We start from the raw sequence: 27,457 nt of genomic DNA on the forward strand, positions 1-27,457 counted from the left end.
ACGCATCGCCGTGGTCCCCAGCCTAGAGGACTCGCCCTCCAAAAGGAGCTCGGCACCAGCGGTTCCAGTGGCCACGAGGAGATCGCGGAGCCCGCCGGACCGTGCACCGTGTGGGGATCGGAAGACGCGCCCGTCCTTCCCTCCCGGCCCCAGGCGGCACAGCCACTGCGCGTGCGCGCTGGGCGGACGGTTCCGGAGACGGAGCTCCCCGCCGCCTTCCGTCTCCCGCGACAGCATGAAGACCGCCGAGGACGCCAGCGGTGCGCGCAGCGAGGGGCCGCGGGAGGTGGGCCTCTGCCTTCTCTGCGGCCTGCCGGCAGCAGGAAAATCGACCTTCGCGCGGGCCCTCAGCCACCGGCTGCGCCAGGAGCGGGGCTGGGCCGTCGGCGTGATCACCTATGATGACGTCATGCCGGACGCATTCCCGGAGCAGGCGAGCGCGCGGCCATTGGTCAGCACGGGGGGCGGGGCCGAGAGCCCGGCCGGGGACGGAAGGGGGGGTCCCACTGACTGTGGGACCGCACCTAGTGTGGGAGGGGCGCCCCGATAGAGCGGGAGAGACCCGGATTCGGGAGAAGTGGAGCTGGTTTAGCGCAGACGCTGCTGACTCCATCTTAGAGTAATTCCTTGTAGAGATTTGTGTGGCTCTGTGGGGCCTGTTCGTACTGTCCCTTCTACAGAGGGAGGCTCAGGACCGCGCAGGTGTCGTCAGCCTGCAAGAGGGAGCCCCGCCCCCGTGGTCAGGGATGCTCTTGAAAGATCCTTGGGGAAAACTGGTCTTAGGAAGGGGCGGAATCTCTTAAAAATGTCAACACCGCCGTTTAACATGCAGCCACGGGCAAATCTTTGTGGATCTATTGTAAGTTTATACAGTTTGCAGAAAAAAAATTTTTTTTAAGAAGAAGGATACAGAATTATAAATAACAAAGTTCCTAGGGTCCCTCCAGTGATAGTAGAAAGTGGCTGTACAAATGAACGGTCTGGCCTCTGAAGCTCACTCTTCATTCATCTCAGGGTGAATCTGCCTCCGCCAGCATAGGAAAAGATGGTGGCCACAGATGAAGTAATGGGCTTCTGTTCAGTGACCAGCTTGCACGTTCCAGCTGCACACTTGAGGCCTTCAAATCACACTCAGCACAGTGAGGTGCATCCTCTTGGAGAAACATATAAAAACAGAGCTCTGGGGGGGAGAGTAGATTTATATCTCCCATCTCACTGTCACTCTATAGCAGATCCTCTGACATATTCTGAAAAATTAAATTATGTTTGTCGTTTAATACCCTAGTGTAGATGGATGCACGTAAATAACGTGCAACTATGATGTGATTCCACTCTGTAAATATATATGTACAAATATAGTCCGTTTGCTGAATGGAAACATTTTGGACTGCTCCAGCAAGATTATATATACTTTTCCTATTCTTTTTTTTTTTTTAAGATTTTATTTATTTATTTGACAGACAGAGATCACAAGTAGGCAGAGAGAAAGGCAGGCGGGGTGGGGGAATCAGGCTCCCTGATGAGCAGAGAGCCGGATGTGGGGCTTGATCCCAGGACCCTGAGATCGTGACCTGAGCCAAAGGCAGAGGTTTTAACCCACTGAGCCACCCAGGTGCGCCATACTTTCCTATTCTTGTTTAATTGTGAGGCAAATGCAGTATCAAGTCCTGGACAGCACTAGATTTAGTTGGACGGCAGTATTTTCACCACTTGAGGGAAAGCTGAAAGCTGTTGATAGGGATTGTTGTATTGCTGGGCTTTTTCCTCCTTTTTATTATATTTTTTTCCACTCCTTCCTACAGACGAAGCCCATGGGACTCATCTAGTCACCATGGGTAGGAAATCTCACCTTCTAGAAGATCTTGTTTCCTTTTCAGTAGGTTTAGGCGATGTATTTGTTGTCTATGATATAATCTCAGTGATGTGGCAGGGCATGGACAGGCGGGAGAGGGATCCTTTTCTGGTGTTCCTATGTTTTCTCCAGCCTAGACCTTATAACTCTGTCCCTGCTATCCACAGTCCTTGAGCAGCACAAGATTACCTGGATTCTCGAGTTATTTATTCTCTTCCCTTCCGTGTACCTTCTCTTGTCGTTCCCCATCCTGTTTCAACTCTGTTGTTAGCCTGAAATCTTTTCATCTTGCCCCACACACCTTTCAGCTGATCTTTTCCGTCCACAACTTTCCTCATTTCAGCGGCAAACCAGCATAGCTCTCTAAGCCAGACTATTTTTATTTCAGCAGGATATTGATTTTGGCTCCTCATTTCTCCTGGAGGGTAACAGCGGACAATTGATCTAGCAGAGAAATAGAGATGTGAAAACAAATTCCTAAACCCTCTGCTAGAGCAGGATGCCACGTAGGCAAGGGAGCTTCTGAGCTGCCTCCTGTGTGACTGAGTCTGAGGAGACTTCAGAGGACTAACATCAGGGAGTAGGAGTTGGTGGGCAGAGGAAACCATGTATACTGAGATACAGAGGCATGACAGAACAGGTTGTGCTCAGAGAATTCCAAATGGTGCAGCCCTGTGAGCTGAAATGTTCATGTGCGGTGGGTGGCAGTTAATCGTGACCACCCTGCTGGCCAGAGCCCGGCACAAGTTGTCATTCTTCCATCTTTTGCAGCCATCGCACTGGAAATTGCTTCGACAGGAACTGTTGAGGTATCTGGAATACTTCTTGATGGCTGTCACGAACACGTGTCAGATGTCTGCCCCACCCAACAGGACCACAGCCATGTGGGAGGATTTTATAACCTGCTTGAAGGATCAAGATCTGTTATCTTCTGCTGTGCTGGAAACCCAGTCTTGCTACCTCTTAACGAAGACTGCTGTTTCTAGACCTTTGTTTTTGATTTTAGATGACAACTTTTATTATCAAAGTATGAGATACGAAGTCTACCAACTGGCTCGGAAATGTAATTCAAACATTTTTTTTCTTATACACAGACACTTGTTTGCATATCAAAATCATCATCATTCTTAGTGAGAATTTAATTGGATGGGGAAGTTAGTATCGCTTTACTTAATTTTGAAGCTATATGTTCAGCTTTGCAAATGGTTTTTCTTGCTGCTGCCAGTATCATTTGTCTAATTTGTTTATGTCACAGTTTGGGAAAAAACAAAACAAAACAGTGCACCAGTAATTTTGTGGTTTAACATTTTCAGATTCATTAGGCTTCTGCCAGCTCTTTTTAGACTGTTCTCTCGAGACCTGTTTGCAGAGGAATGATCAGAGACCCCAGGCTCTGCCTGCCGAGACCATCCACCTGATGGCAAGAAAGATAGAAAAGCCCAACCCTGGGAAAAATGCTTGGGAACACAACAGCCTCACAATTGAGAGTACGCCGTGTTCTTCTGAGGCCAGGTACCCCACACAAAGCTGACCTTCACCGGCTGCCTCCCTGAGCCCGACCAGCTGTGCTCCTTGCTTGACTTATGGTCCCTTGCTTGGTTAATCTTTCCACAAGTGCTGGAGAGAGATTGTTGTCTTCCCTTTATGGAGAGGAAGCAACTGAGTGAGAAAGTTACTTTGCCCAGAGTCCTCAAGCTTGCGGCAGCTGAGATGTGAACCCGAGTTTGTGTGCAAACGTGAGCTCTCGTTAAGACTGTGTTGTTGCGAGAGATCAGAGCAGGGCATGCAGAGTAGGGCACATCTTTGAAACTCTCGCTACAGCATTAGTGCAGCCTAAAGAGTTTGCCTGGTCATTTTCCTCTAGAAAGAAAAAGGGTAAGAGGGGCAGAGTCCGAATTTTGCCTTAAACCTCCCTGTTGTTACGCTGCTGCGTGTGTGTGAGGCTTCTGGGCTGAAGTGCTGGTGCTTCCGACCATGGTCTGTGTCTTGGGAGTTCTACAGCAGCACATTTCTAATGGAATTTTCACTGCTGATGGAAATGTTCTCTATTTGTACCATCCAGAGTAGTGCCTGCAGGGCACCTGTGACCGTTGAGCTCTTGAAACACAGCCAGTGCCTCTGAGGTTTAAAATTTTATTTTAATTGCTTTAAATGTAAATAGCCTCTTGTGGCTAGTGGCTGTTGTGTCCGACAGCAGAGTTCCAGAGCCGTATTCCCCAAGTCTCCTCAGCCCCTGCCTAACTGCTGTCCATGGGGCATCAGCAGGTTTTTTTTTTTTTTTTTTTTAAGATTTGAGAGAGAGCATGAGTGTGGGGGGCGGGGGAGCAGCAGGCAGAGGGAGAGAGAGAAGCAGACTCCCCACTGAGCAGGGGGCCCAAGGTGGGGCTCGATCCCAGGACCCTGAGATCAAGACCTGAGTGGAAGGCAGAGGCTTAAGCAACTGAGCCACCCAGGCGCCCCAGATCAGTTATTTTTAAAAGGCTAATTTTTTAAATTCACTCCTCAAAATGTTTAGTTCCAAGATATCGTTTTCACCCATTTCTTAATACATACTTGAACAGGCTAAAAAAAAAAAATGGACTTAAGTGACTGTTGTTTATAGGTTTATGAAATAAGCTACTGCTGAGGTTTCTAATTTTAACTTGTAATATCCTGAAACTTTGAGCAGGTGCATAACCAGCTGATTACTGCTCACTCTGGAATACTTGACATTTTTTTCTTTGGAAGTGAATGGCTGGTTGAGGCATCCAGGTATCTATCCCATGAGAGTGGCCTAATGTTCTCAATGCTCTGAGACAAGGGAGGGCCAGTTCTTGCAAAAAGCAAGGAAGAGTGTTTCTCCCGTGCTTTTGCCAATGCTTACCACAGTCTGTTTTGTCTTGGGTCTTTGGAGCCTGGCCACCTGTTCTCACATGTCCAAAATAGTCACAGCACCAGTGAAGGGGGTGCTTGAAGCCTGGTAGCCTTGTATTAGAAGTTGAAAGATGATCTGACAAGCGTTCATTTTCCAGGCACCTATAAAATACTACTTCACCACCACTGCCACTGGTAGTGTTACTACTCACAGTACCAGCTGGTGAGCAGATAGATACTCTGTACTGGACATGTACTGAATGCTTCCTATGTTTAATCTCATTCAGTCCCCACAAACAACTCTTGAGGATAAATGGAATTATCCCTATTTCATAGATGTGATGACTGGCAGGTAAGCCAGGTGACACATCCAGGTAGTAAGTGGCAGACCCATGGTTTGGACCCAGCACGGTCTCACTCACTCCAGCTCTTTTCAGCATGAGAAAGATCATCTTGAAGTTGAGCTTCAACTCCCGCTGGCCTAAATTGTTTCAGTGGTTCCCTCTGCACTCAGAGTAGAATCCAGACTCCTTACCATAAAGCACGTGTGGTCACCCCAGTTAACTTTGCAACCGCATAGCCTACTACTTTCCCCCTTTGCCGCTTTTCAACCAAACTGGCCTTTGTTCCATGAACCGGAGGAGCTTGTTCTTGCCTCCGGGACTTTGCACTTGCCGCCTCTCAGCCCTTCCCACTTACTATGCGTCACTGCCTTTCCTGCCCATCCTAATTAACGTGAGCAGTGTTTGTTGGACGAACAGGCCACACTCTTTAACACCATCACTCTGTTTATGGTCTTCATTCATCCACTCGTCACTGTCTGAAATTATAACTTTTTGCTGAAGTAATGAGACAGACAATGCAGCCATTAACCAGGCTTAGAGAGGGTAGGGGTTTCACTGCACTTCCTGCTTAGCACACAGTGTCTCGTACAGTGTCTGTATTTTTCATATAAGAAGATACTCAGTAAAACGTCGTTAAATGAATGAATGAATTCACCCTCAGCCCTCCGTGGCCCCTTGGCCAGTGGGGAACTTCTCTAACCTACATTGGTAAAGAAGCAGAGGCCAGAAGTACAGACTGAGTATCCTCCTTTAGGACATGAAGTTGAGCTATAGTGGGCTAACATTTAGCACTTAATGAGGGAAAAGAGAGAATGTCTTTTTCAAAGCTTATTGAAATGAGTCTTAAGAAATTAATATTTTTTTAAAATAAGAGGATTCTTTTGCCTTATAATTTGTTTTAAGCTTCTACTTTTAGACTTTGAAAGTAGAAGGTAGCTTCCAAATTGTTTCATTTTCCCCCCTTTGGCTTAGGGCCTTTGGGTTACACCACTTTTATTCCTCTAGAATTCACTTTAGTGAATTCATAAACACAACTTTTTGGTGTTTTTTTTTAAAGGATATTTGATATAAAGATTTATTTTATCTCCCCTCTCTTTCTTGCAGCCTGAAGTTGACTGATTTATTGCTTACTGCTTTGGAGAATCCAGTAAAATATATTGAGGACAATGTGGAACAAAAGGTAAATCTTCCGGATACATTTAGCATAAATGAAAAGGCACCATTTTCAGAAGGAGGGTCTTTTTGAGCTGATTGTAAACCGTGGGTAAAATACAGAAAATGTGTGGCCACTGCCTTGGCGTCTCCGCCGTGCTCCCGCTTCTGCTCCTGGCTGTGGTGGGGCATCAGCTGGCCAGAGCCATTTGTCCAACCCTCAGGAATGTCGGAACCTGTTGCCATCACGCTGGTGTTGGTGACTTGAAATGGGCAAGGACAGGAATACGTGCACTGGGGACACGGACAAACACTGGAAACGGGGTGCGTTGCTGTTGTTGCTGGAGAGCCTGTGACTAGGCATTCACCAGCACCCGCGGTCTAGACGGGCCCATCTTCTCGGGAAGGAGAACTGGAACCGAAAAGCCACCTTCATTTATCTTTTCATCCCATCAAATCTGCGTCCTACTTTAGCCACCTCTCACAAAACTTGCCATAACAATGTCTGTGTTCCACAGGAAACAGACAGAATCATTTGTTCAACTAATGTTCTGCATCAAGCCGACCAGACGCTCCGAAAGATTGTCTCTCAGACGATGAAAGAGGCCAAAGGTATGCCGGGTGGTTGCCTGGGCTTTGGTTGGTCCGATGCTGCTGCTGTTCCTGTCCCCTTGACACAGTGGTGGCTTATTAGCTCTCACTCCTCACCTTCACATCATGTTCCAGTTTCAGCATGCAATGTGGTTATGTAAAAACTAAATATCCGACCCCTGGAACAGGGTCTTCATCCGTCCAGTACATTTTTATTGAGTGGCTGCTCGGCACTAGGCTTTATTCTAGATGCTGGGGCATCAGTAGGGAGCAGTGTGTTATACTGAGCAGACAGACGACAGACAAATATGTGAGTGTCTGCTGGTGCCCTGGAGAAACATAGAGTAGGGAAAGGCAATGCGGAGTGAGGGGAGAGCTGCTCTTTAAGGGTATTCTGGAAGGCTTCTCAGCGACGACATTTTAGCCGAGCTACGAATCCACGGAAGGAGCGGACACGCAGTCATCTGCCGGCGGATCGCTCTAGGCAGTGGCCACAAATGCAGAAGCCCAGAGGTGAAGTTGTCTGGTATGTTCTAGAGCAGAAAACGGGGCCATTGAGTTGGGTGGAGGAAGGAATGGGGAGAGGTGGTCAGGGCCCACCTGGCAGATGGGCAAGCTCAGTGTGTCTTCAGTCGGAATTTGAATGGAGTATGTGCTAGTTCTAGAACATAACTCCTTCAAGTTTTAAATATTTAAATATTGAACTCCTTGCTATATTTAAATTTTAATTTAAAAACTAATGTTAGCTTAACATTTCTTGAGTTTTTATATGCTAAGTGTCCCTATGAGGTGAGTGTAGTTTTACAGATAGGACATGAAGGTTCTGGGAGGGTCAAGTAACTTGCCCAAGGCGGAACAGCTCTAAGGCACTTGGACAGCCCCGGGTTCAGAGTCAAGTCTGCCTCCAGTGTGTGCTTTCTGTTAGACTCCCTGCATCACCAGCTTTGATGATTAATACCTTTACAAAAGCTTAGAAAGTTGGAAAAGCAAACAGTACACTAACCATACAGTATTTTTCATACCCCCCCCTTTTTTTTTTAACCACGATCCATAAGCGCATTTTCTCTTGTATCCTGGTGTGTGGTCCGGTACAAGAACATGTGCGCGCATAGTGACTCATTTCACAAAGCCCTCACATGTGGAGTGAGCGCTACAACATTCTATTTGACTTCATTTTAGAAAACGGCTGCCTGCAACCTGCATCTCACTTGTAGCTTACAGTCTGGAGTTCGGAAACCAGAGGCCTGGAGCAGAAACAGCAGCATAATTAGAGACAAAGATAGTTGTAGGAGTTCTCTCTCGGCCGTTTGCCGTTATTGCTTTCTATATAAAATGAAGAGAAGAAGGGGGAATAGGATTATGCCCAAATCCCTCAACTCATTTTTCACCCATTAAAATGACACCTTTTCAGGTTTTTTATGTGAGGGAGGTGCTTCTAGCTCCTGGATCCATACCCAAATGAAATAAAAAATTCAGTTCTCCTACCATCCAGAGAACATGAAAAGACAACCCACGTATCAGGAGAAGGTATTTGCGGATCCTTTGTCTCAGAAGAGACTTGTATCCAAAATAGGTGAAGGACCGGTACCACCCACTCAGCGATACAGACAATCCCATTTTTAAAAATGGGCAAAGGGTCTGATAGACATTTCCCCAGGGTAGATACAAAGATGGCCAAACCATAAAGAAAACACAATTATCAGTTGTCCGCAGGGAGGACTCCTGAGCACACGCGCTGGGCCGGCCCGGAATCAGGAATCAGGAATCAGGCCACGCGGGAATCAGGCGCGGGCGGGATGTGGAGAAGCGCAAACCCGGCCTGCTGGTGGGGATGTGAAGTGGTGCAGCTGCTTTGGCAAACAGCCGAGCAGCTCCTCAAACAGTTCAGTGGCATTACCGGGGGAGTGGGGGCAGCCCGCCCACTCCTAGGTATCTGCTCAAGAAAATTGCCAACATATGTTCATACCAAAATGTGTGCACAAATGTTTGTCAGCATTATTCCTGGTGGCCAGGATGAACCCTGAAAACAGGATGCAAAGTGGAAGAAGCCACCACCCAAAGCCACGCTGCTTGAGTCCGGGCCTGTGAGGCGCCCAGAAGCGGGACACCTGGAGCCTCACGAGCACATCAGTGGTTGCTTAGGGATTCAGGGAGGGGCCGAGGCTGGGGTAGGCGGGTGGGAACAAAGGGACGCAGGTTTCTGAGAGGATGAGCTGTTCTCGAATGGACGGTGGGGACAGTCGCACGTGCCTGCAGGTAGCCAGATCGTGGTTTAAATGAGTGAAGTGTATGGTTTGCCAGTTTTATTTCAGCAAAGCTGTTTAATAACATTACAGTCTTATTTTAGTGACATTACCCACGTGGCTGGTGGCTGCTGGGTGGGGTAGGACAGAACATCTTCATCATCGTAGGAGGTTATAGATCGCAGGGCCCTGCTAGAGAGAATTTATCAGCTTCAAACCGAAATGTCATTGCCTAGTCTGCTTTTTGGCCTTTCTGCCTCTTAGTTCACGAAGACTCTAAATCACTATCTTGTCAACAATAAGGAAAATCCTTTTCAGGTTTATCTTTTCTGCTCTTGCGTTTTGTGGCCAGGTACTGAAAAGATCTGTTTGCTGTCACATGAATGTGACCTTTGTTTCTATAGGACACCTACTGGACTGTGATTATTAACTGCATACTCTGATTGGTTTGTCTGAAGTATTCAAATTCATTTCCTGATGTTATTAGACAGCCCAACCTGATTAGTTTACACAAATAATTGTAAGAGTATCTTTTCATTTTAGATGAACAAGTGCTTCCTTTCAACTTGAAGCTCCTAGCAGAGGAACTCAACAGGCTCAAAGCAGAGTTTTTGGAGGACCTAAGACAAGGAAACAAAAAATACCTGTGCTCTCAGCAAACCATCCACATATCAGATATTATTTCTTTTTTTCACTATGAGAAAGACAACATTGTCCAGAAATATTTTTCAAAGCCGCATTAAAACTTCTGAACTTCCAATCAAATGTCTGATTTTGGTTAAGATATTACAAACTAAAACAATTTTGTGTTCCTGGATGTTTTCTTGCCCAGTGATGGGAAATGCCAAAGACTTACTTTAAAAAAAAAAAAAAAATCAACAGTCTATTCTAAACACCCATTTGTCATAACAGAAATAACTTCAGTCAGTCACTTGTCAGACGTGACATGGGTAATTAGGCATCAGAAGCAGGCAGGCTTCCTCGGTTCTGTGCCAGAAACCTCAGGGTGGGGCTGGTGGGGACAGGGGTCTTGCTGAATGGATCCTCAGGAAAGCAGAGAGACTAGGAAGGAGACAAGAGGTGGGTACATGGAGCTGTTTTTGTCTTTAATTCATGTGACGGATCTCATGGGTAAGGCATTCTACAGATTCAAACCAATGCAGCCATAAAACCTTTTTCTTTCTTTCTTTTTTTTTTTTTTTTTTGTTAAATTTATTAACAGTTTACATACTGGAAAATTACTAAAAAAATTGGATCCTAGTTTTCAAAGAAGAAAAATCGAGATCAATAGAAAAGTGTTATTTTTTTTTTTTATTCATGTATTACAAAAGCAAAGCTTCATTCACAATAGTTACTACAGACTGGATAGTTATTTCAGCATTGAACCGCTCTCTGGAATCCCTAAACAATATAGTGTTTTGCAACCAAAGTCAAGTTTTATGTTTTGCATACAAAATATGTTCTTTACATCAAAGTACATATTAACAAAAACAAGGTCTAGAAATCATATACCCTCTAAGACTACTTAAGGAAAAAGTCCTTAGCAGGGATTTTTTTTTAAATAATACATCCACTTGATAAATATTTTTGTAGAACTTAAAATGAGGTGGTATCTCAACATTTTTAAAGTAATATTCCCTTTGTCAAACGATTCTGCAGATGAATGGCAAACACTTATTTCTAAAATGAAATAGCACTGGAAAATATTCAAAGCAAAAGTCTAGCCTTTACTTGAATTTCAAGAAGTTGTAGCTACATACTATATTAGTAAAATCTGAAATGAAATTATTCCCTGTTAATCTCTTCACAGTTTCTTAAAAAAATATTAGTGGAGATAAATTATCTACCAACTTTAAAAATCTAAACTTATGTTCACTGAACAAAAATACATTTAGTTTCAGAACATTGCCTGTTAACAGCAAAGTACTATAAATAGTTCACGTTCAGCTTTTCCTAGCAGCTCATTTCTATAAAATATCTGATTAAAAATAAAATGGGAGAAATGTATTCAACACTTAATGGAAGATAGTATCATCTTTCCATGTATAAAATTTTAACTCACAGAAAATTTAAATAAAAATCCTAAATCTTTTTAAAAATACAATACTAAAAAAGTTTATAAGGTAGATTTGATTCAAAAACTTTAGTGCATTTAGAATTTATGGTAGCTCTCAAGCATTGACACCTTTGGAATACCAACTGTGCTCTTTTTAAGTCATAAGAAAATTAGAATTATACATTCTAGTTTATAATTATGAAAAAAAGATATTTTCTGTTTAAATTAAAATGTACCTTCAAAACATCTATCTTTAGTTGCCAGAAAAGAAGTGTTTGTCACTATTTGGCCCAGAATATAAATTTAATAAACTGGTTTTAACAAGAGGGTTCTTTCTCTTTTAATGAAGGCCTTCATTTTTCTATCTTGGGGTATTGCTTTTATGTGAAAAATAAAAGTGAGAAGGAAGAAAATAATTACAAAATCTTCCAAATGACAGCAACCTGTTTCTTTCTGGCAATAAATAAATACTAGAGCCAAGTTCCACATTTGGAAATGGTTGCATTCAAGCTGATCTAAGCAATGAGTGATTTAAGCAACGAGAAACTCAACTGTAGATTTAGAAGCCTCAGGCAGAGGAGAATTTGGACAGACTCCTCACTGCTCTTTGAACAATGCTGTTGAGGTTAGTTTCAACTGGATATTAAACCATGAGAACTCATTTTAATGGCTTTCTAGCATTCGGAAGGGAGGGCAGAAGATCCATTAACTTGGCCCGTGGGGGTTCTGGTGGACGCCTACCATCAACACTTCCCTTTTTCTTTACTATAGAAGAGTGGAGGTCCTGTTTGCTTAATAAATGCTTCATAGTTGGGATATTCTCTTTAAGAAGCCAATTAGCAACACTTTCAAGATTTGAACCAAATTAAAAATGAAACTTTTGCAAAGTACACGGAAACCACAGTTAGTAACAATATATTTTATTGTTTGACCAAGCTCTCTTCAGAGTAAGCTAGTTATTACACAATATAAAAACAATAGCCTCCTATTCAAAATTATTCTAGATTTAGCAAGTCTTATTTTTGTAAACAAATATCACATTTAAATGCATTTTATATCTATTTTCCCCTTTTGTACCCTTTCCTACTAAGGTGACAACTCAGTTTCCATATAGTTTTGTCACTGTCCATGAAAAACGGGCAGAACTGCAGATTAGCATTACAAGCTCAAGTCACAGCAAATATTTTAAATGGCCAATTCTGAAGGGAAAACCAGGATTTGTTTTGGACACGTTTTCATCTTTTAAGTATTACTTCGCCATCCTATTTGCCCATGTGTTTCTACACCCACCTCTTCTTGGAAATTATAGGCAGTAAACGGAAACTTCAGAGATTTTTTTTCTTTTGAAGGACCGCATTTCCAAGGAATAAGATGGATGACTCCCACTGTACCTCTTTGGTCATCAAAGGAATAGGAGGAATAAGAGATTCTCAGTGTACTTATTAAACTCACCCAACACTAATGACGTCAGAGTGAAGAATTTAAAGGTTCAAATTAAAAGGAAAAAACAAAAAGGCATCTTTAAAGATAATCCTCTGATGTTTTTAGCATTCTCATGTGGTTTTTACAATAAATCAGAATAAAAAGAATCCAATGGAAAACTTGACACATATTTAAATTAGAAATTGCATAAACAGGTATTTTAAGTATTAAACCCATTCCATTTAGGTTTCATTTCTTTTCAAAACTTTTACCTCATATTTTTCTAACTTGAATTTAAAAAGAATGACCTGTTTTGCATTTCCCCTTAAGGAGAAAAAAAGGATCTGCTACCCTGACTAGCTCTGTGATCATCAGGTGAAAGGAATGTACTGCGAACATTCCACAATGTGAACAAAACAGCACGTTGACAGAGAACGAGGTTAAGGGCAATTCCTCTACCAAACACTGCAATCAACTGTTCATAACAGACTTTGTTAAGAGACGGTAATTCTACCATGTTGAAATATGGCGGAAATAATATCTAGCTTTGATGTGTATGTTGAATACCAAGTATCAGTAAGCTCAGAAGTGTTTACAGACCGCAAGCATGGGGAATTTAAATGATACCTGTTAGGGTTACGACTGCACTCCAGTTCTCAACCGTCTAAGTGAGGAGAAGAAAACAGACTCCGGCGTGTCTCACTGCTCTAATACATAAATGAGCCTGACCAGGTATTTATAGAAAAAAAAAATTTTGTTTCCACTGTCAAACTTTTCTATAAATATATAGACTTTAAATTAGCAGACACCTTATTAGAATGACCCCCCCGCCGAAAAAAAAAACCAACAAACAAAACTATAAAACACAAAATGGTAAAACCAAGTAAAGCATAATGTGATTAGTTTCAATCAGTGTTGGTTATGCTGTCCCCTTGCAAAATGACAGGCAAAATCATACTTGTTTTTACATTTGCAACCACATATGTTACACTGAAAAGGATTTTCATACCCATGACATCCCATATGAATAGTGTAAAGGATATTGTCGGCAAAGTACATATCACAGTGCTGGCAGTGGTGCAGAAGCTGCGGGTCCTGGACCGGCAGGGTCGGAGCTGGAGTGCTCGGCTGGCTGTTTCCTATGCTGGGGGTACTCGTGTGGGCACTTGGTTCACTGCTCGGACCCGCCACTGGACTGTAGTTCCTCTGACTATGTGACGGCCGAGGTTCAGGGCTTGTGGGAGAGGAGCTCTGTGGGATACTTGCTGACACGGCAGCAACCACTGCTTGGGCAGAGGGCTGCTGCATCAGGAAAGGCTTCTCATCGGGGCAGGGAACTACGTCAGGAGACGCAGGGTTTTGGTTTTCTGGTGGCAAACTAGACAACTGTCCTGCCAGAGTTGAGAGCTGATTTAAAGGGTTGTCAACCATGAGTTCTTGGGGGTCCCTTGGTAGGCCACCAGCTGATGTTGTTTTTGCCATACTTTCATAGGAGTCAGTCTGGATATTTGGGATTTCATGAGTAAAATCGTTAAGGTAGTCTGGCTTCTGAACCACCATGGAAGGTGGACTTAAGTTGATTAATGCTCTTCTGCTATAGCCCAGATTGCTTGTTTTCTTCTGTAAAACTCCCCACATTTTCTTGCTGCTTAAGGAAGACCTAGTACCTTTAATTGGTACCATTTTATGCTTGCGCCTTCGGTGATGGGACAGGTTACTTCGATCACTGCAGCGGAAGGAACATAGTTCACATTTGTATGGTTTTTCTCCTGTATGGGAACGCATATGGGCTTCCAGATGACGCTCGTAAGCAGATGCGAACGGACATAAGTGACATCTATGAGGTTTCTCACCTGTTTAAAAAGAAAAATGGGGGAGAAACTGCAAGAGTAGCTCATTTATGGAAAGCTTCGTGTGCTGCCCATTGGTTAGAAGAAATCTGTCAACTTAAAGCTTAACTTATCAGCAACAACTTGAGAACTATAGATATGTTCTATTAGTCAATACAGTGTAAAAATTGTTATGGTTTCAACTGGCATCTGGGGAAAGGAGAGCAAAACTGACAGTAATATTCCCTCCGTAATAATGACTTTATCAAAGTACATGTCAGTTACATGTTTATGGACACATCTATACATGAACACTTCTTCATACATATCCACACACCAATACCCCTTCCTCCGGAAAAAATACAAAAAACATTTTCTAAAAAGTCCTTCTATTAAACAGAAAGCTCAAAATGGAAATAAGCTTCCCAGTCCAAGTATGAATTATGCTAAGTGTCCCTTCAAAATGGCAGTGCTTCACCTCTATCTTCCTCCCCTCCTCTTCAGTTGCCAAAAGGGACAACTGTGGGTCAGTGCTGTTAGCTGAAAATGGTGCAGATATATAAAATAAATATCTGGAATAAGAGATTTGGTCATTAATGGAACAAGTAAGTACTGACTCCTTACTATGCTCTGTTAGGCTCTGTGGGCACAAACATGGCCCTGACATGAGCCCTGTCCCCAGACGCAGCCTGAGACCCCATGTGGCACAAGGGTGAGACATGGGCCCAGGTCTTGCGCCAGGGGAGGGCAGTAAGGAGGGCTTCTCAGAAGGAGGGAGGGCAAAGGAGCCCTGAGGATTAGCAGTGCAGTCTGCAACTGTATAGATTAGCAGTGTAGTCTGCAGTCTGCAACTGTGTCAAAGCCTTGTCCCTGGTCAGCAACTGAAACATACTTAGTAAGCATAAAAGTAAAAACATTTTATCACTTCACACTATCTTCAGCCATAACCTGCCCAGCCTAAGAAGCAGACAGATGCTGAGAGATAATGTGAATGGAGAAGAAAGACTTCTAAGGAAGGGGAAGCTCTAGATGGGGCCTTACTTCCCGTTTCTATGTTGTTATGCCATTGTTTGGAAAAAATGGAGTAACTTCCTCATTTATTCATACCCTAAATCAATCTTCAATTTTAAACTATCAGAACTACTTATATGCCATACCAACTTGCCTCCCTTGGCCCCTCTCCTGCTCCCAAAGAAATGCTTTCTCCAGACATTTTGCCATTACCTGTATGGATTCTAATATGTTCGATAAGCCGGGCTGTTCCTTTGCTGGCATAGTTGCAGTACCGACACTTGAGCTTTCCATCAAAGGTCCTTTCAAACCCGTCTACCAACATTCCTGAGTTTTCATCCAGGGAAACTTCAACAGATGGGTGATCAAGTCCATTTTGATCACCATCTGTTCCAGCTATAAACAAAGTGTAGCAAAAGAAATTATGCATCACAGAATCAACTCAATTTAGAATTTTAGTCTTGAGTGGTAGAAAATCTTTCATAAATTGATAGTTTATTTAGCACAAAAGCCAAACTCAGAAAATACAGACTTTCCAAACAGAGGTCAATTTCATAAAAAGTAGTAGTATATTCTGTTCAGAACCTTTTATAGGGGAACTCAAATTACTTACACATAAATTTTATCAGTCTTCAGCATGCTTTTGAAGAAGAGAATAGGGTATTATCCTTATGTGACAGGTCTGGAGAACCCAGGGGAGTAAACACTAATGGCAAAGCTATACATGTTTAAGACTCTAGCCCGTTCTACAAGGATTAGAATTGGCAGTCATGATAATTTCCCCAAATCCTAACTCAGTTTACCGTTGTCTAAAGCAATTAATCTTGAGTTTTGCCCTGTTTCATTTGGTTTATACATGTTCTAGATACTGGAATGCATTTAGGATCTTAAAATTTTAACGAGGCACATAAAGGAAGATACTGTATCTGATAGCCTTGAATGTTAGAAGTGTAAGAATTTGAAAGCTACAAGATATTCATCTAGTCCTTTACTTTTAACTTAACCCAACTACTTTTTTGTATCTATAAAGAAACTGAAGGGGCAAAGTGCTCGTATCAGGAAATCCAGTAAGCAGTGGGGACTACAACCCTGGTCTGTTGAATCCCGGCCCAGGAACCTGTACACTAGTGTGTCGGGACGGACATTTTTATTCCTACAACTTCTTGGGAGAAACTATTCTACTCCATCCACAGGAAACAGCAGTACCGGTATGAACAAGTCAAGCCCCCTCTTCTACTGCCTGCCCCCGCCCCTCACTAAGAGAAGAGCAGTGATTTTGCTGGTTGGTGCAAATCCAATATCCAAGGGGGCCACTGTACTGGAGGAACAAGGCTCAGTGTCCCCATCTTCGATTTCTCTCCCAACCCAGTGCCTCTCGAAATTCAATGTGTGTATTAATCATGTGGGGAGCTTACTAAAACAGATTCTGATTCAGCCGATCTGCAGTGGGGTCTGACAATTTATACTTCTAACGAGCTCCCAGGTAATGCCTAGTCTCTGCTGCTAGTCCCTGGACAACAAGGCCACAGACTATCTACGTCAGGGGGCACAAACTCTTCCCTTGGGGATAAGATACTAAATACCTTACGCTTTGTGGGGGCATCTGTTCTCTACGAGATCTACTCAGCTCTGCTGTTCTAGCACAAAAACAGCTCTAGAGAATATGCAAACAAACAAGTGTGGTTCTGTTTCAATAAAACTTTAGGGATGCTGAAGTCTGAACTTCATACAATTTGCATATATTATAGTATTCTTTTGATTTTTTTTTTCCCAACCATTTTAAAATGTAGAAATCACTCTTAGTCCTCAGGTCATACAGAAACAATTCGCAGTCCAGATGGGGCCCACGGGCTGTAGTTGTTGACCCCTGAGCTACGTTCAGGAACAGATTCCAGACCGTGTGGTAAGCAAGCCAGACTAAAGTCTATCTGGAGCAGGCTCAAGTGCGTCGCCGCCTTCTCTGTGCGGGTTCTCTGTCTAGAGAAGTAAACTTGGTAAGCCCTTTCTTCATTTAAAGAGAGAAGAAAAAGAAACCCCTATTGTGTTTCTGATCAAATACAGATTTCCCACTGGCCAAATCCTTTGTGTAGGGAAGCTAATGCTGCACCCCCTTTGGGTTCCTTGTGTCTACTGTTAGCTCACAGAACTTAGAAGATGGGGCAGGTATTTAGAATTCCAACCTTCCGACAAGACTGTAATGCCTCTCTAGACCGTGTTAGGCCTGGGGGAAGTTTCATTCTCCCTCAACAAAAATCTGACACGTTTTAAAGGGAAAACAAATTGCCCTATGTCTAAGTAAAACTGGAATGACACACATTAGTGAATAGTGGTCTTCACCACATGGATAACTACATACAAGTATTAATATATTTATGAAAAATGAATTATTTAATAGTATTAAGATGAGTCTACCTCCCTGAAGAGCCTCTGCTTCTTTGTCCCCACTAACTGAGCCAGAAATCATGTTCACATGATGAGTCTGCTGAGTCAGATATTCCTGGAAATCTTTCACGAAGTCCAAAGGCTCTGGTTTCTTTTCACCCATCTTTGCTTTATCCTTTTCTTCTTTTTTCTTTCGAAGTTTACAATTTGTTATGCCTAGGGGAAAAAAACTGAAATAATTTCACACTATTTAGGGAGATCCAGTATGTATCAAAACAACAGTGACAAAAATTAATATGTGCAAGGTATACAAAACAACACAGAAAACAGTACCCGCCATTAAATATCTTATTTTCTTGGTGAACTAGAGAACACATAGAGAAAATTGTGAAAATTTGCTGAATTTAATATTTAAATAAACTGGGACCAAATTCAGTCTTAAGTGGATGGAAAAAAGTTACAAAGACTGAAAAAAAGAGAAAAGTTCACAGGAAAGAAAGAGGCACAGCAGCTGGGATTATCAATGAAGAAGACAAAAAAAATAAATAAATAAAAGGTAGCTCGATCAAGGCCAGAGAATTTTCTAGATAGACATGTTACATATCTCTGTTGTCCAATAGAGTTCTGCTTGCCACACACAGCAATAAGCACTTCAAATGTGGCTGATACAAATGATGTGAGTTTTTTATTTTCTTTAATTTAAATGGATATAGCTACATATGGCTAGTGACTATCATTTCAGACAGCAAAGACTATCAAATCATAGGGTTCACATGAATGCTCTAGAAATAGGTGCATTAAAACAGGGGCTGGCAACCCTTTTCTGTAAAAAAGGTCAGACAGTAGTATATTAGGTTTTGCCCATTATGAGGTCTCAGTTGCAACTATTCAACTCTGTCATTATAGCTAAATGCAGCCACAAATCACGTGTGAGCAAATTGAGTATGGCTATGTTCCAAAATAAAGCTTTATAGAAGCAGGCCTTGAGCCAGGATAAGGCTATAGGTCACAGTTTCCTGACCTCTGCCTTGGAAATCCGAACCACCATCTCTACCACCATGCATCATCTTAGTCACTCTGAGAATGAGGGGAAAAATTAAGAAAGAAAACAAAAAATAAATCACTGAACACTACATCAAAAACATGCTATGCTATATGCTGGCTAACTGAATATAATAAAAATTTAAAAAAGAAAATTAAAAAAAAAACACAAATTCTAAACTTTATATGCACCCCTATGATTATTGCAAAAAACAAAACAAAACAAAACAAAACAAAAAAAACCACAGAAATACCTGATCCTCATGTAGAGGGAAATCTCTGAGGAGATTTTGTGACCACAAACTAAACTGGACTTCACCTAAGTTTATGGCCCAAATTCAGAAATCAAATAACCAAAAAGTTTCCTAGTAAGAACAAGATAAGAAAATCTAACACCTAGGAGACAAAGGTCTTTACCCCCAATAAAAATTTTTATGCAGGGACGCCTGGGTGGCTCAGTTGGTTGGGCAGCTGCCTTCAGCTCAGGTCGTGATCCCAGCATCATGGGATCGAGTCCCGTGTCGGGCTCCTTGCTCGGCAGGGAGCCTGCTTCTCCCTCTGCCTCTGCCTGCCATTCTGTCTGCCTGTGCTCGCTCTCTCTCTCGCTCTCCCCCCCCCACCGATAAATAAAATCTTAAAAAAAAATTTAAAAAAAAATTTTATGCAAATGTGTAAGATCTTCTTAAGTATGTCTTCTGCTCATTTTTTCCCCTAAACTCCAACTATTAAATAAGTAATTTCTACCTTAAAAAATCCTTATCTTTAAAAGCCAGTAAAATGGAATTTAAGCTAAGAATAGTTACTTCTCAACATATATGCTTAACTTTTTCTCAAAGCACAGCATACACAGAGAAGAGCACATAAAGCTCAACGAGTCATCACAAAGTGAACATACCCATGAAGTCTCACCCACATGGGGAACCAGAAGGCCACCAGTGTCCCAGGGTGGACCCTTCCAGTACTGGTGTCCCAGAGCCTGGCAAGGACTCTGCGACCCTGACTTCTGAAACTGCTATGTCACAGGGCTTGCATATATTCAGCTTTGGGCAATGCAAAATGGCTCTTCAAAGTGCTTATGCCAGTTTACACTCCCGCAAGCACTGAAGAGGAACTCTGTTCTTCCATATCCTCCTCAACATGCAGGTATTTTTTGCCTTTTTCATTTCAGCCATTCCAGTGAGCTCGTGGTGGTATCACATTGGTTTTCATTTCTAGTCCTTGATAACTAATGAAACTGTACACTTTTTATGTAAATTAGGCACAGAGATACCTGCTATTTTCGTACCCAATGAAATATCTGTTCAAAATATCTTTTGCTCATTTTTTTATTAGGTTTTCCGTCTTTTTCTAGTTACTATGTAAGAGTTCTTTATAATAGTCTGGATATGAGCTCTTTATTGGATACGTATATTTTCAGCGGCTTCTCTCACTCTGGAAGTTGTTAACATAGTCCAATTTACCCATTTCTTTCCCTTACATTTAGGGTTGTATCCTTGCCAACATCTTCCCTGAAGATGTTCTGCAATTTCTCCTAAAAGCTTTACTATTTTTTTTTTTTTTTTACTTTTCATACTTTATCTGGAATTGAGCTTTGTGTATGTATACTGTGAGGTAAGAGTTGAAATATACTTTTTTCCAAAGAGAGAGACAACTGTCTAGCAACATGCATTTCATAGACCAGCCTTTCTCTAGACTCTGTTACTACCCTTGTAAATCAGGTGATTGTATTATGTGACCCTATTTCTGGATGCTCTATTCTGTTTCACTGGTCTATTTTTGTCTGTCTTCACACCAATACCACCCAGTCCTAATCATAAAAATCTTAATATCTCAGTCATTTAAGTCCACCAGTTAAGCTTTTCTTCTTTGAGAATGTCTGGACCACTCAGAGTACTTTTCAGCCTGTTTTCCAAAGAAAGAACTGTGGAGTTGAGAAATGAGAGGGCTTCAGTGACGGCACATTTCCCAACTGACCGTAGCTTGACTGATGTTTTAAGACCCAAACTTCTGTTTTTAACTAACTTAACTAGCACTCTACTAGATACAGACTAACCCTTGACTGTGATATGGTGAGTGCTGTTCCTCATAGAGAGAGGCGTACTACCCAACAGTGCAGCGACTTATTTCAGGAACTAATGAAGGATACAGGGCTGTTTTTGGTTTCGCTTGTTTACTGGCCCCGGACTGATTTATTTAATTTCTGTATTTCTTGTCTTCCTCTCTCTTCACAGTTAACTTGTTCTTTATTTTGAACATACGTATCCAAATAAGAATGTGCAGGTGACAACATTATCATTGTTCTTAATGCAACATTTGTGAAAAGTTCTTTTCCACCCTTCTGAGCAGATGTCGAGGGGGATTTAAAAGGCATTATTATTACCACTACCACTTTTCAGTTTTCAGTTGGATGAACAGAGTATTACAGTATTAGCCCAAACTTACTAGCTTGAAGACTCTGAACAGAAACTTCTCTCAGCTATAGTTTCTTATTTTGTAAACCAGAATAATATTATCACTGGCAGTGCTGCTGTAAGTTTTACAAGTATCTATATGTAAAGTATCCCCCAACACCTGTAGCATATGACATGTTCTCTGCTATTTTTGCAGCAAAAAATGGTTATACCTCAGGTCAAAACATTCCTTGTCCCAGATTCAGTATTTTTCCCTTTTTCTATCAATCACCTCATCGACTGAGCATGCTCAGCTCTCCTTTAAATCCATTCTTTGGTTAGAATGAAACGAACATAGTTTACCTTTGTCTCAGTAATCCACAGAGTCCAAATTGCAATCGCCCAAACTCATACTTACTTTACTCTTTTAGGCTATTTAAATCACTTGCTTTGGTCTGGCTCAACTTTCTTAATTTTAAGGATTACTGTTGGTTTCTGAACAAATTTGTTTCAGTTGCTTTTTCTCATCTTACCTGGCTTATCTGAATTGGTTCTCTCTGCTTTCTAATCAGTGTATTACTATTTGTTCTGTGACTACTGTTGATTCTATTCATTTGTCCTTTAAAATTTGCCCTCTGGTGGCACCTGGTTGGCTCAGTTGTTAAGCCTCTGATTCCACTCAGGTAATGATCCCAGGGACCTAGGATCCAGCCTGGTTCTCGCTCTCCCACTCCTTCTCTCTCCCACACTCCCCCTGCTTGTATTCCCCCTCTCGCTGTCTCTCTCTCTCTCTGTCGAATAAATAAATAAAATCTTAAAAAAAAAAAAAATTGCCCTCTGGTGGAGGGGAAAAAGTGAGCCAGTCAGATTATGAAGAATGATATCTACAATAATCTGTGGTAACACTGTATCTCAATAAAAGGAAAAGGAAAGGACAACAAAACACACACAAGTGGAAAACAATGTAAAATATACACACTAAAAGGTAAGAAATAGGGGTGCCTGGGTTGCTCAGTGGGTTAAGCGGCTGCCTTTAGCTCAGGTCATGAACCCAGGGTTCTGGGACTGAGTCCCACATGGGGCTCCTTGCTCACAAGGAGCATCCTTCTCCCTCTGCCTGGCGCTCCCCCTGCTTGTTCTCTCTCTCTCTCTCTCTCCCTGATGAATAAATAAATAAAATCTCTTTTAAAAAGTAAAATAAAGTAAATGAGAATTCTTTTTTCTTTTTAAGATTTTATTTATTTATTGAGAGAGAGAGAGAGATCACAAGTAGGCAAAGAGGCAGGCAAAGAGAGAGGGGGGGAAACTGACTCCCCGCTGAGCAGAAAGTCCAATATGGGGCTCGGTCCCAGGACCCTGAGATCACAACCTGAGCTGAAGGCAGAGGCTTAACCCACTGAGCCACCCAGGTGCCCCAGTAAATGAGAATTCTTTAAAAAAAGAGAAAAAGGTAAGATATATAGCAGATAGAGTTCTAAAATGAGTTTCAGAAACATAGAAATATAAACAAAGAGAAATATTTTTTTTAAAAAATAGCAATCAAGAAATTTCCAAAATTAAAGATTCCTTTCAGATGGAAAAGGATCATAGAGTGCAAAATAGTATATGATACTAAAACAACACTTAGACACATTTGAAATTTTAAAACCTCAAAGAAGACAAAGAGAATATAAAACTTCCTAGAGAAAAAAAGACAGTTTACCCACATAAGAAAAACAATCAGATTGACATCTGAGTGCCAAAGACAACACTAGGGGCAAGAAAATTACAGTAATCATTTATTCAAATTTGGAACATTGAAACTTCCTCAAGCTGATAAAGGATATCTTCCAAAAACCTACACCAATTAATGGAGAAAATTTAGTTGCCTTCCCTTTAGAATCAAGGATAAGACCATATGATTACTATTTCTACAGCTACTCAATATAGTACTAGAGGAAGAGGCCCCCACAATAAAAGGAAAAAAGAAATAAAAAGTATGAGGACCAGTAAGGCCCTATAGATTGTCTGTGTCCTAACTATAAAAGTTATAATTAAGAAAGAAATGCTGATATTTGGGATGTTTCCACTTTGATAGGCTTCAATAAGCAAGATAAATCCTACCAATTCCTGATTAGAAAGCCTAATACTGCTACAGGAGAACATGTGATCGTGCAGAAAAAATGCACGAGATTGCCAGTAAGCAAGCAGAACATGGTATTTTTATACATGCATCTCAAGTTTTAAGAACACAAATGAGCCTAATTACAGAGGATGGCTGGCATATTTTGACAATCTTGGCTATTATCACATTGTCACATTATAAATTTCACTGCATTCTCTGCCATAAATTGTGTGCTGATTTTCAATCATAAGGCATGATGGACTTAAAAAAAAAAAAAAAAAAAACAAAGAATGCCAATGAAAAAGGGAAGATTACATTGTAAAAATGAAAAAAAAAATCTCTTCTTAAAGAGTTTTTAAATATACTGATATGGTTTTCAACCTCAGACATTCTGCAATGACTTAAAAATTAAGTGTCACTCGTTCCTAAGCACTTTTTGCGCTCACTTGACCTTTGTCACATCTCTCTCTCTCAAACCCCCCCTCCTCCCACGGCGAAGGACAGGCCTTTGCCTAAAGTGCATGGAGCCTTTGGTTCAAAATCCTGCTTTGTTCATCTCAAGTCACTATTTCTAAGCGACAGTAAACAGGAAAATAGCAGTAACTGTGAAACTACAGAAGACTTCCCAGTATCAAAAGAAAATAAAGGCTTTATAGCCAAGACATCTTCCTGTCTTTAATAAAATAATCATCAGTCTCTGACTGAAAGTTTAATCTAAGAACTCCACAAAACTGAAATCCAAAAATGGCCCCAAGACATGGATAAATTTAAAAACCTTTGCAAATATACCATAAAAATCTACTTTAGGACATCAGCAAACTGTTTTTACTGAAGGTATCTTTTCCATGAGCCATGAATCCAACATCTTGGAGCCAAAAGAAACTTACACAAATTTTAATATGTAAGATCATGTCTTCAGAAAAAGGAACATATTTGAGTTCTCCAATATTTATTACAGATTTGGGTGGTGTATTCCTAGCCTGATCTACTTTTTCCACTAACTGATTATCTAATTACATCAACCAGAGAAGAATTATTCCCATACCGTATGATTATCATTCCTTATGATATGGCGAACTGTTTGAGTCCTCCCTGTGATTACTCTGAGCTGGGTCTAGTATGGGATTCCAGGAGGTATAGGTACATGTGTGCATAAACTGGGTAGAATGTACCTGAACTATTTTCATGCCAACAGTTTCTCCCAAATTATCCATTCAAGGCTCAAAAATAAGGTTCTTACAAAACAACCAGGTGCTACACACACTAGTGAAGGAAAGAAATATTTAAGAAAATAAGCTTCGAAAAAAAAAAAAGAAGAAAAGAAGCTTTGGTATCCCAGAAGAACATGAAAACCTCTTCACCTTTAAACCACTCACTTAAAACTATTCTCTGACTTTCCTTGGTTTCTGATAAAGGATTTATTTGCATGAAGTCTTCTGATATTAGTTCTTCAGTCTCACATTATAAATAGGAAGTTATTGACACACATACACACACACCCTCTCAACCAAGAACAAAACAGGCATCATGATGTGAATTGGAAGGCAGCCAAAACTACAAAAGAGCAGTGACATAAGAACCAGATGAATCTCTCTAACCTACCTTCTTCCCAAAGTCTATCTTTTTTAAAAGCTATGGGTGAATTTTGAGAACATGATTAGGGAATAGAAAGATCTATTTTATTCGCCTACCATTTGGGGGTTACTAACCATAAGGTAGAATACTTAGCAATTAACTTATTGATACAATAGCTTAATTTGGCGGTTAGGTAGGCCTTCATAAATAAAGTGACTACAGTTCAATAGATATGCTTATTTTAATAGCCCAATAATTATAGCCACTGAAAGATTTACTCTGCCATAGAATACACATCAATGAAGAAGCCTGACAAATGAGGACTGATTAGTATAGAGAGTTAACACAGACCTTCAAAGACAATGAGAACACATTTCCTCTGATTATAGAACTGTCCAAAAAAAAAAAAAATTCCTTGAATGCAAAAAGGAACATTATGAAGCTTTGAGAAATCAAAAAACATAACATAAAAGTAAAACATATAGTCAGGAGATATCCAAAACAGGAGCTACACACTCTAACCTTTTCACCCCAAATCAGTTCCTCCTTTTTCTTGCCACTCCAACATTGATGAAATGTAGAGTAATCGAAATTTACTCTGGAGACACACCAAGGGACTCCAAAAGGCCATGGAGAGAATTTCAACTAAAATTGAAAAGCCATACAGAGGTCTGCAAAGAAAAGCACACCACAGATCAAAACCTTTATGAGAAAGTTAATTAGCATCTACAGGTTTAATAAGAAAATAACTTCTGCCAATTTTACCATTACTAGAAAAGAAAACTAATCTAACAGATAATCAAAGAACAAAGCAACAGGTTCCTGTCAACAAAAGCTCCAAAGAATCACCAAAGAAAAACATGCACTATTATGACTCCCCACCGCCTCCGTGGATTTCTAACGATTTCATATTTGGCAAACTCTTAATGTCCTTCTTAAATTTAAGTTATTAATTTCATTTGTGCTCAGTGCTTAGTACTGGGTCAGGCTTAGTACTGCTGAACTTAGTACTGCTAGGCAATGCACTAGCCTTGCAGGAAAACATTCATGGGAAAGGCTTAAAAAGAAAACCTCCAGGCACCCCCAGCAAGGGAACATTTGATTCTCATCCTTATTATGCTCTCTATCACAGCCTCAAACACAGGGTTTTCTGGGAAACAGTTTGAACCCCGAGGGGCAAAAAAATACCAAACATCTCAATTCCCTGTTACGATTTCCCAATAATAAACTTTATCTGTGAAGGCACCTCATCAATTAAAATTAAATGGAATTTTAATACCATTAATCCAGACGTTTAAAATTTTGTTCTAAATAAGTTTTGTTTCTTCTAACCTGAATTTCCTTAGGTCTCACAATTTAAAGTGCCTTTATTTCTTCTCCCGCTTGTCTCTCTTCATTAGGGTTCTGAACAGCACATTAAGGGGACACTAAATGGGCCACGTGGTTGGTAGTGGTAGCTGGAACCGGTTTAACTTCGATTCAAATTCAGTTAGAAGAGCACTTCATAGGTGCACGGCTTGGCTACCTGCACTACAGTTTACTGACAGACTTAAACCTGTATGAACCCGAACAGGTCTTTGCTGCAAAGCCCTCCCCAAACCTCACATCTCCGCAGAATTAGAGGGCACAAACAGTAGAAACTAACCCAAGCTGGACCACTAGGTAACAGACAGAGGTTTTAAAAGTCCTCCCAAGGAGCAGCCCGGGACTGGCGTCTGGGCAGCATCCTCATCAGAACTCGGAGCACCCAGGAGACCCGCGCCTCCGCTGAGTCCCAGGAGGTGGGACCCGGTGAAGACGCAAACCTCGGGGCGACCCCCACACGACCACCTGTCAGAGCGAAAAGCAGGTCCCTACCCAGGAGTCTCCAGCCCCTGCCCACAGGAGGGGCTCCCTCGGGGCTCCCGGAACCGAAGGACCACACATTCCGCACTCGGGCCAGGAACGTCCCGGGTCGTGACCCTGCCCACCGACCGACCACGCCCAACCCTCGGCTGAGACTGACTCCTGGGTGGGGTCAGCCGGCCCGCCGCGAACCCGGCTCTCGCCTGCAGCCGCTTCTCCTTAACCGTCCTGCTCAGCTGTGTCGCCGCCGTCCGAGCCGGAAGCCTGCTACTTACCACCTGACCACAGCACCGAGTAACTCCCACTGCCTTGTTTAACGCCGCTGCCGTCGCCGCCGCCGCCGCCGCCGCCGCTGTCTTCGTCACCGTCGCAGCCGCTGCCGCCGCCATGTTTGTTGTGTCTCCGATTCTCTTCCCGCCCCACTGCCCTGTCCAAGTCTCGCGTGAACAGTGCGCAGGGCAAAGGCGAAGAGGGGACCTGTATGTCTCTCTTGGAGTTCCGTAGGCGCGAGGGGGCGGGGCCAGATAGGTGTGCTGGGGGCGGGGGCGGAGACGAGGCCCTGGCTCCGCCCCAAAGCGCTGCCGCCGGGCCCCGAGGCACTGAGCAGGGACTTATTGAGCTTGGCACAGCGACTTGGTCTGCAGCACCCATGGAGCGAGCGGCTGCTCGGCTACTGCGTGGCAGCGCGCTGGTGAGTGCGCTGGCGCCGGGCGTCCCAGGAGTCGGGGACGACCTTGGCACTGGCGGCGGGGGCTTCTCATATAACG

At 42.1% G+C, this 27,457-nt stretch overlaps 3 protein-coding genes across 9 annotated transcripts in view; 2 read left to right on the top strand and 1 right to left on the bottom strand.

Annotated features, from left to right (window-relative positions):
- Positions 1-235: 235 nt before the first annotated feature.
- On the top strand, positions 236-10,808 carry PSTK (phosphoseryl-tRNA kinase; the record flags this gene model as incomplete). The annotated part of the gene is made up of 6 exons (XM_082722728.1): positions 236-451; positions 2,624-2,915; positions 3,166-3,364; positions 6,154-6,229; positions 6,720-6,813; positions 9,579-10,808. 6 exons carry the CDS (start codon positions 236-238, stop codon positions 9,776-9,778), a joined length of 1,077 nt encoding a protein of 358 aa, XP_082578854.1. The 3' UTR covers positions 9,779-10,808.
- Positions 10,326-27,341, bottom strand: IKZF5 (IKAROS family zinc finger 5; the record flags this gene model as incomplete). Of its 6 annotated transcripts, none has more annotated exons than XM_082722698.1 (5): positions 10,326-14,366; positions 15,567-15,749; positions 17,766-17,965; positions 25,368-25,516; positions 26,966-27,097. In XM_082722698.1, 3 exons carry the CDS (start codon positions 17,896-17,898, stop codon positions 13,423-13,425), a joined length of 1,260 nt encoding a protein of 419 aa, XP_082578824.1. In that variant the 3' UTR covers positions 10,326-13,422. The 6 variants fall into 6 exon arrangements, with proteins under 6 accessions (XP_082578824.1, XP_082578826.1, XP_082578825.1 ...); XM_082722700.1 differs by having other exon boundaries at positions 17,766-17,951; positions 26,966-27,094; XM_082722699.1 differs by lacking the exon at positions 26,966-27,097 and adding an exon at positions 26,703-26,953.
- Positions 27,249-27,457, top strand: part of ACADSB (acyl-CoA dehydrogenase short/branched chain) — a 40,801-nt gene continuing 40,592 nt past the window's right edge. For both annotated transcript variants that reach the window (XM_082722725.1, XM_082722724.1), the window contains exon 1: positions 27,249-27,381. In XM_082722725.1, coding sequence (XP_082578851.1) covers positions 27,340-27,381 — 42 coding nt within the window. In that variant the 5' untranslated portion in view covers positions 27,249-27,339. The remainder of the gene's footprint in view (positions 27,382-27,457) is intronic.

Source organism: Mustela nivalis (genome assembly GCF_964662115.1).
Source record: "Mustela nivalis genome assembly, chromosome: 2".
Classification (NCBI taxonomy): domain Eukaryota; kingdom Metazoa; phylum Chordata; class Mammalia; order Carnivora; family Mustelidae; genus Mustela; species Mustela nivalis.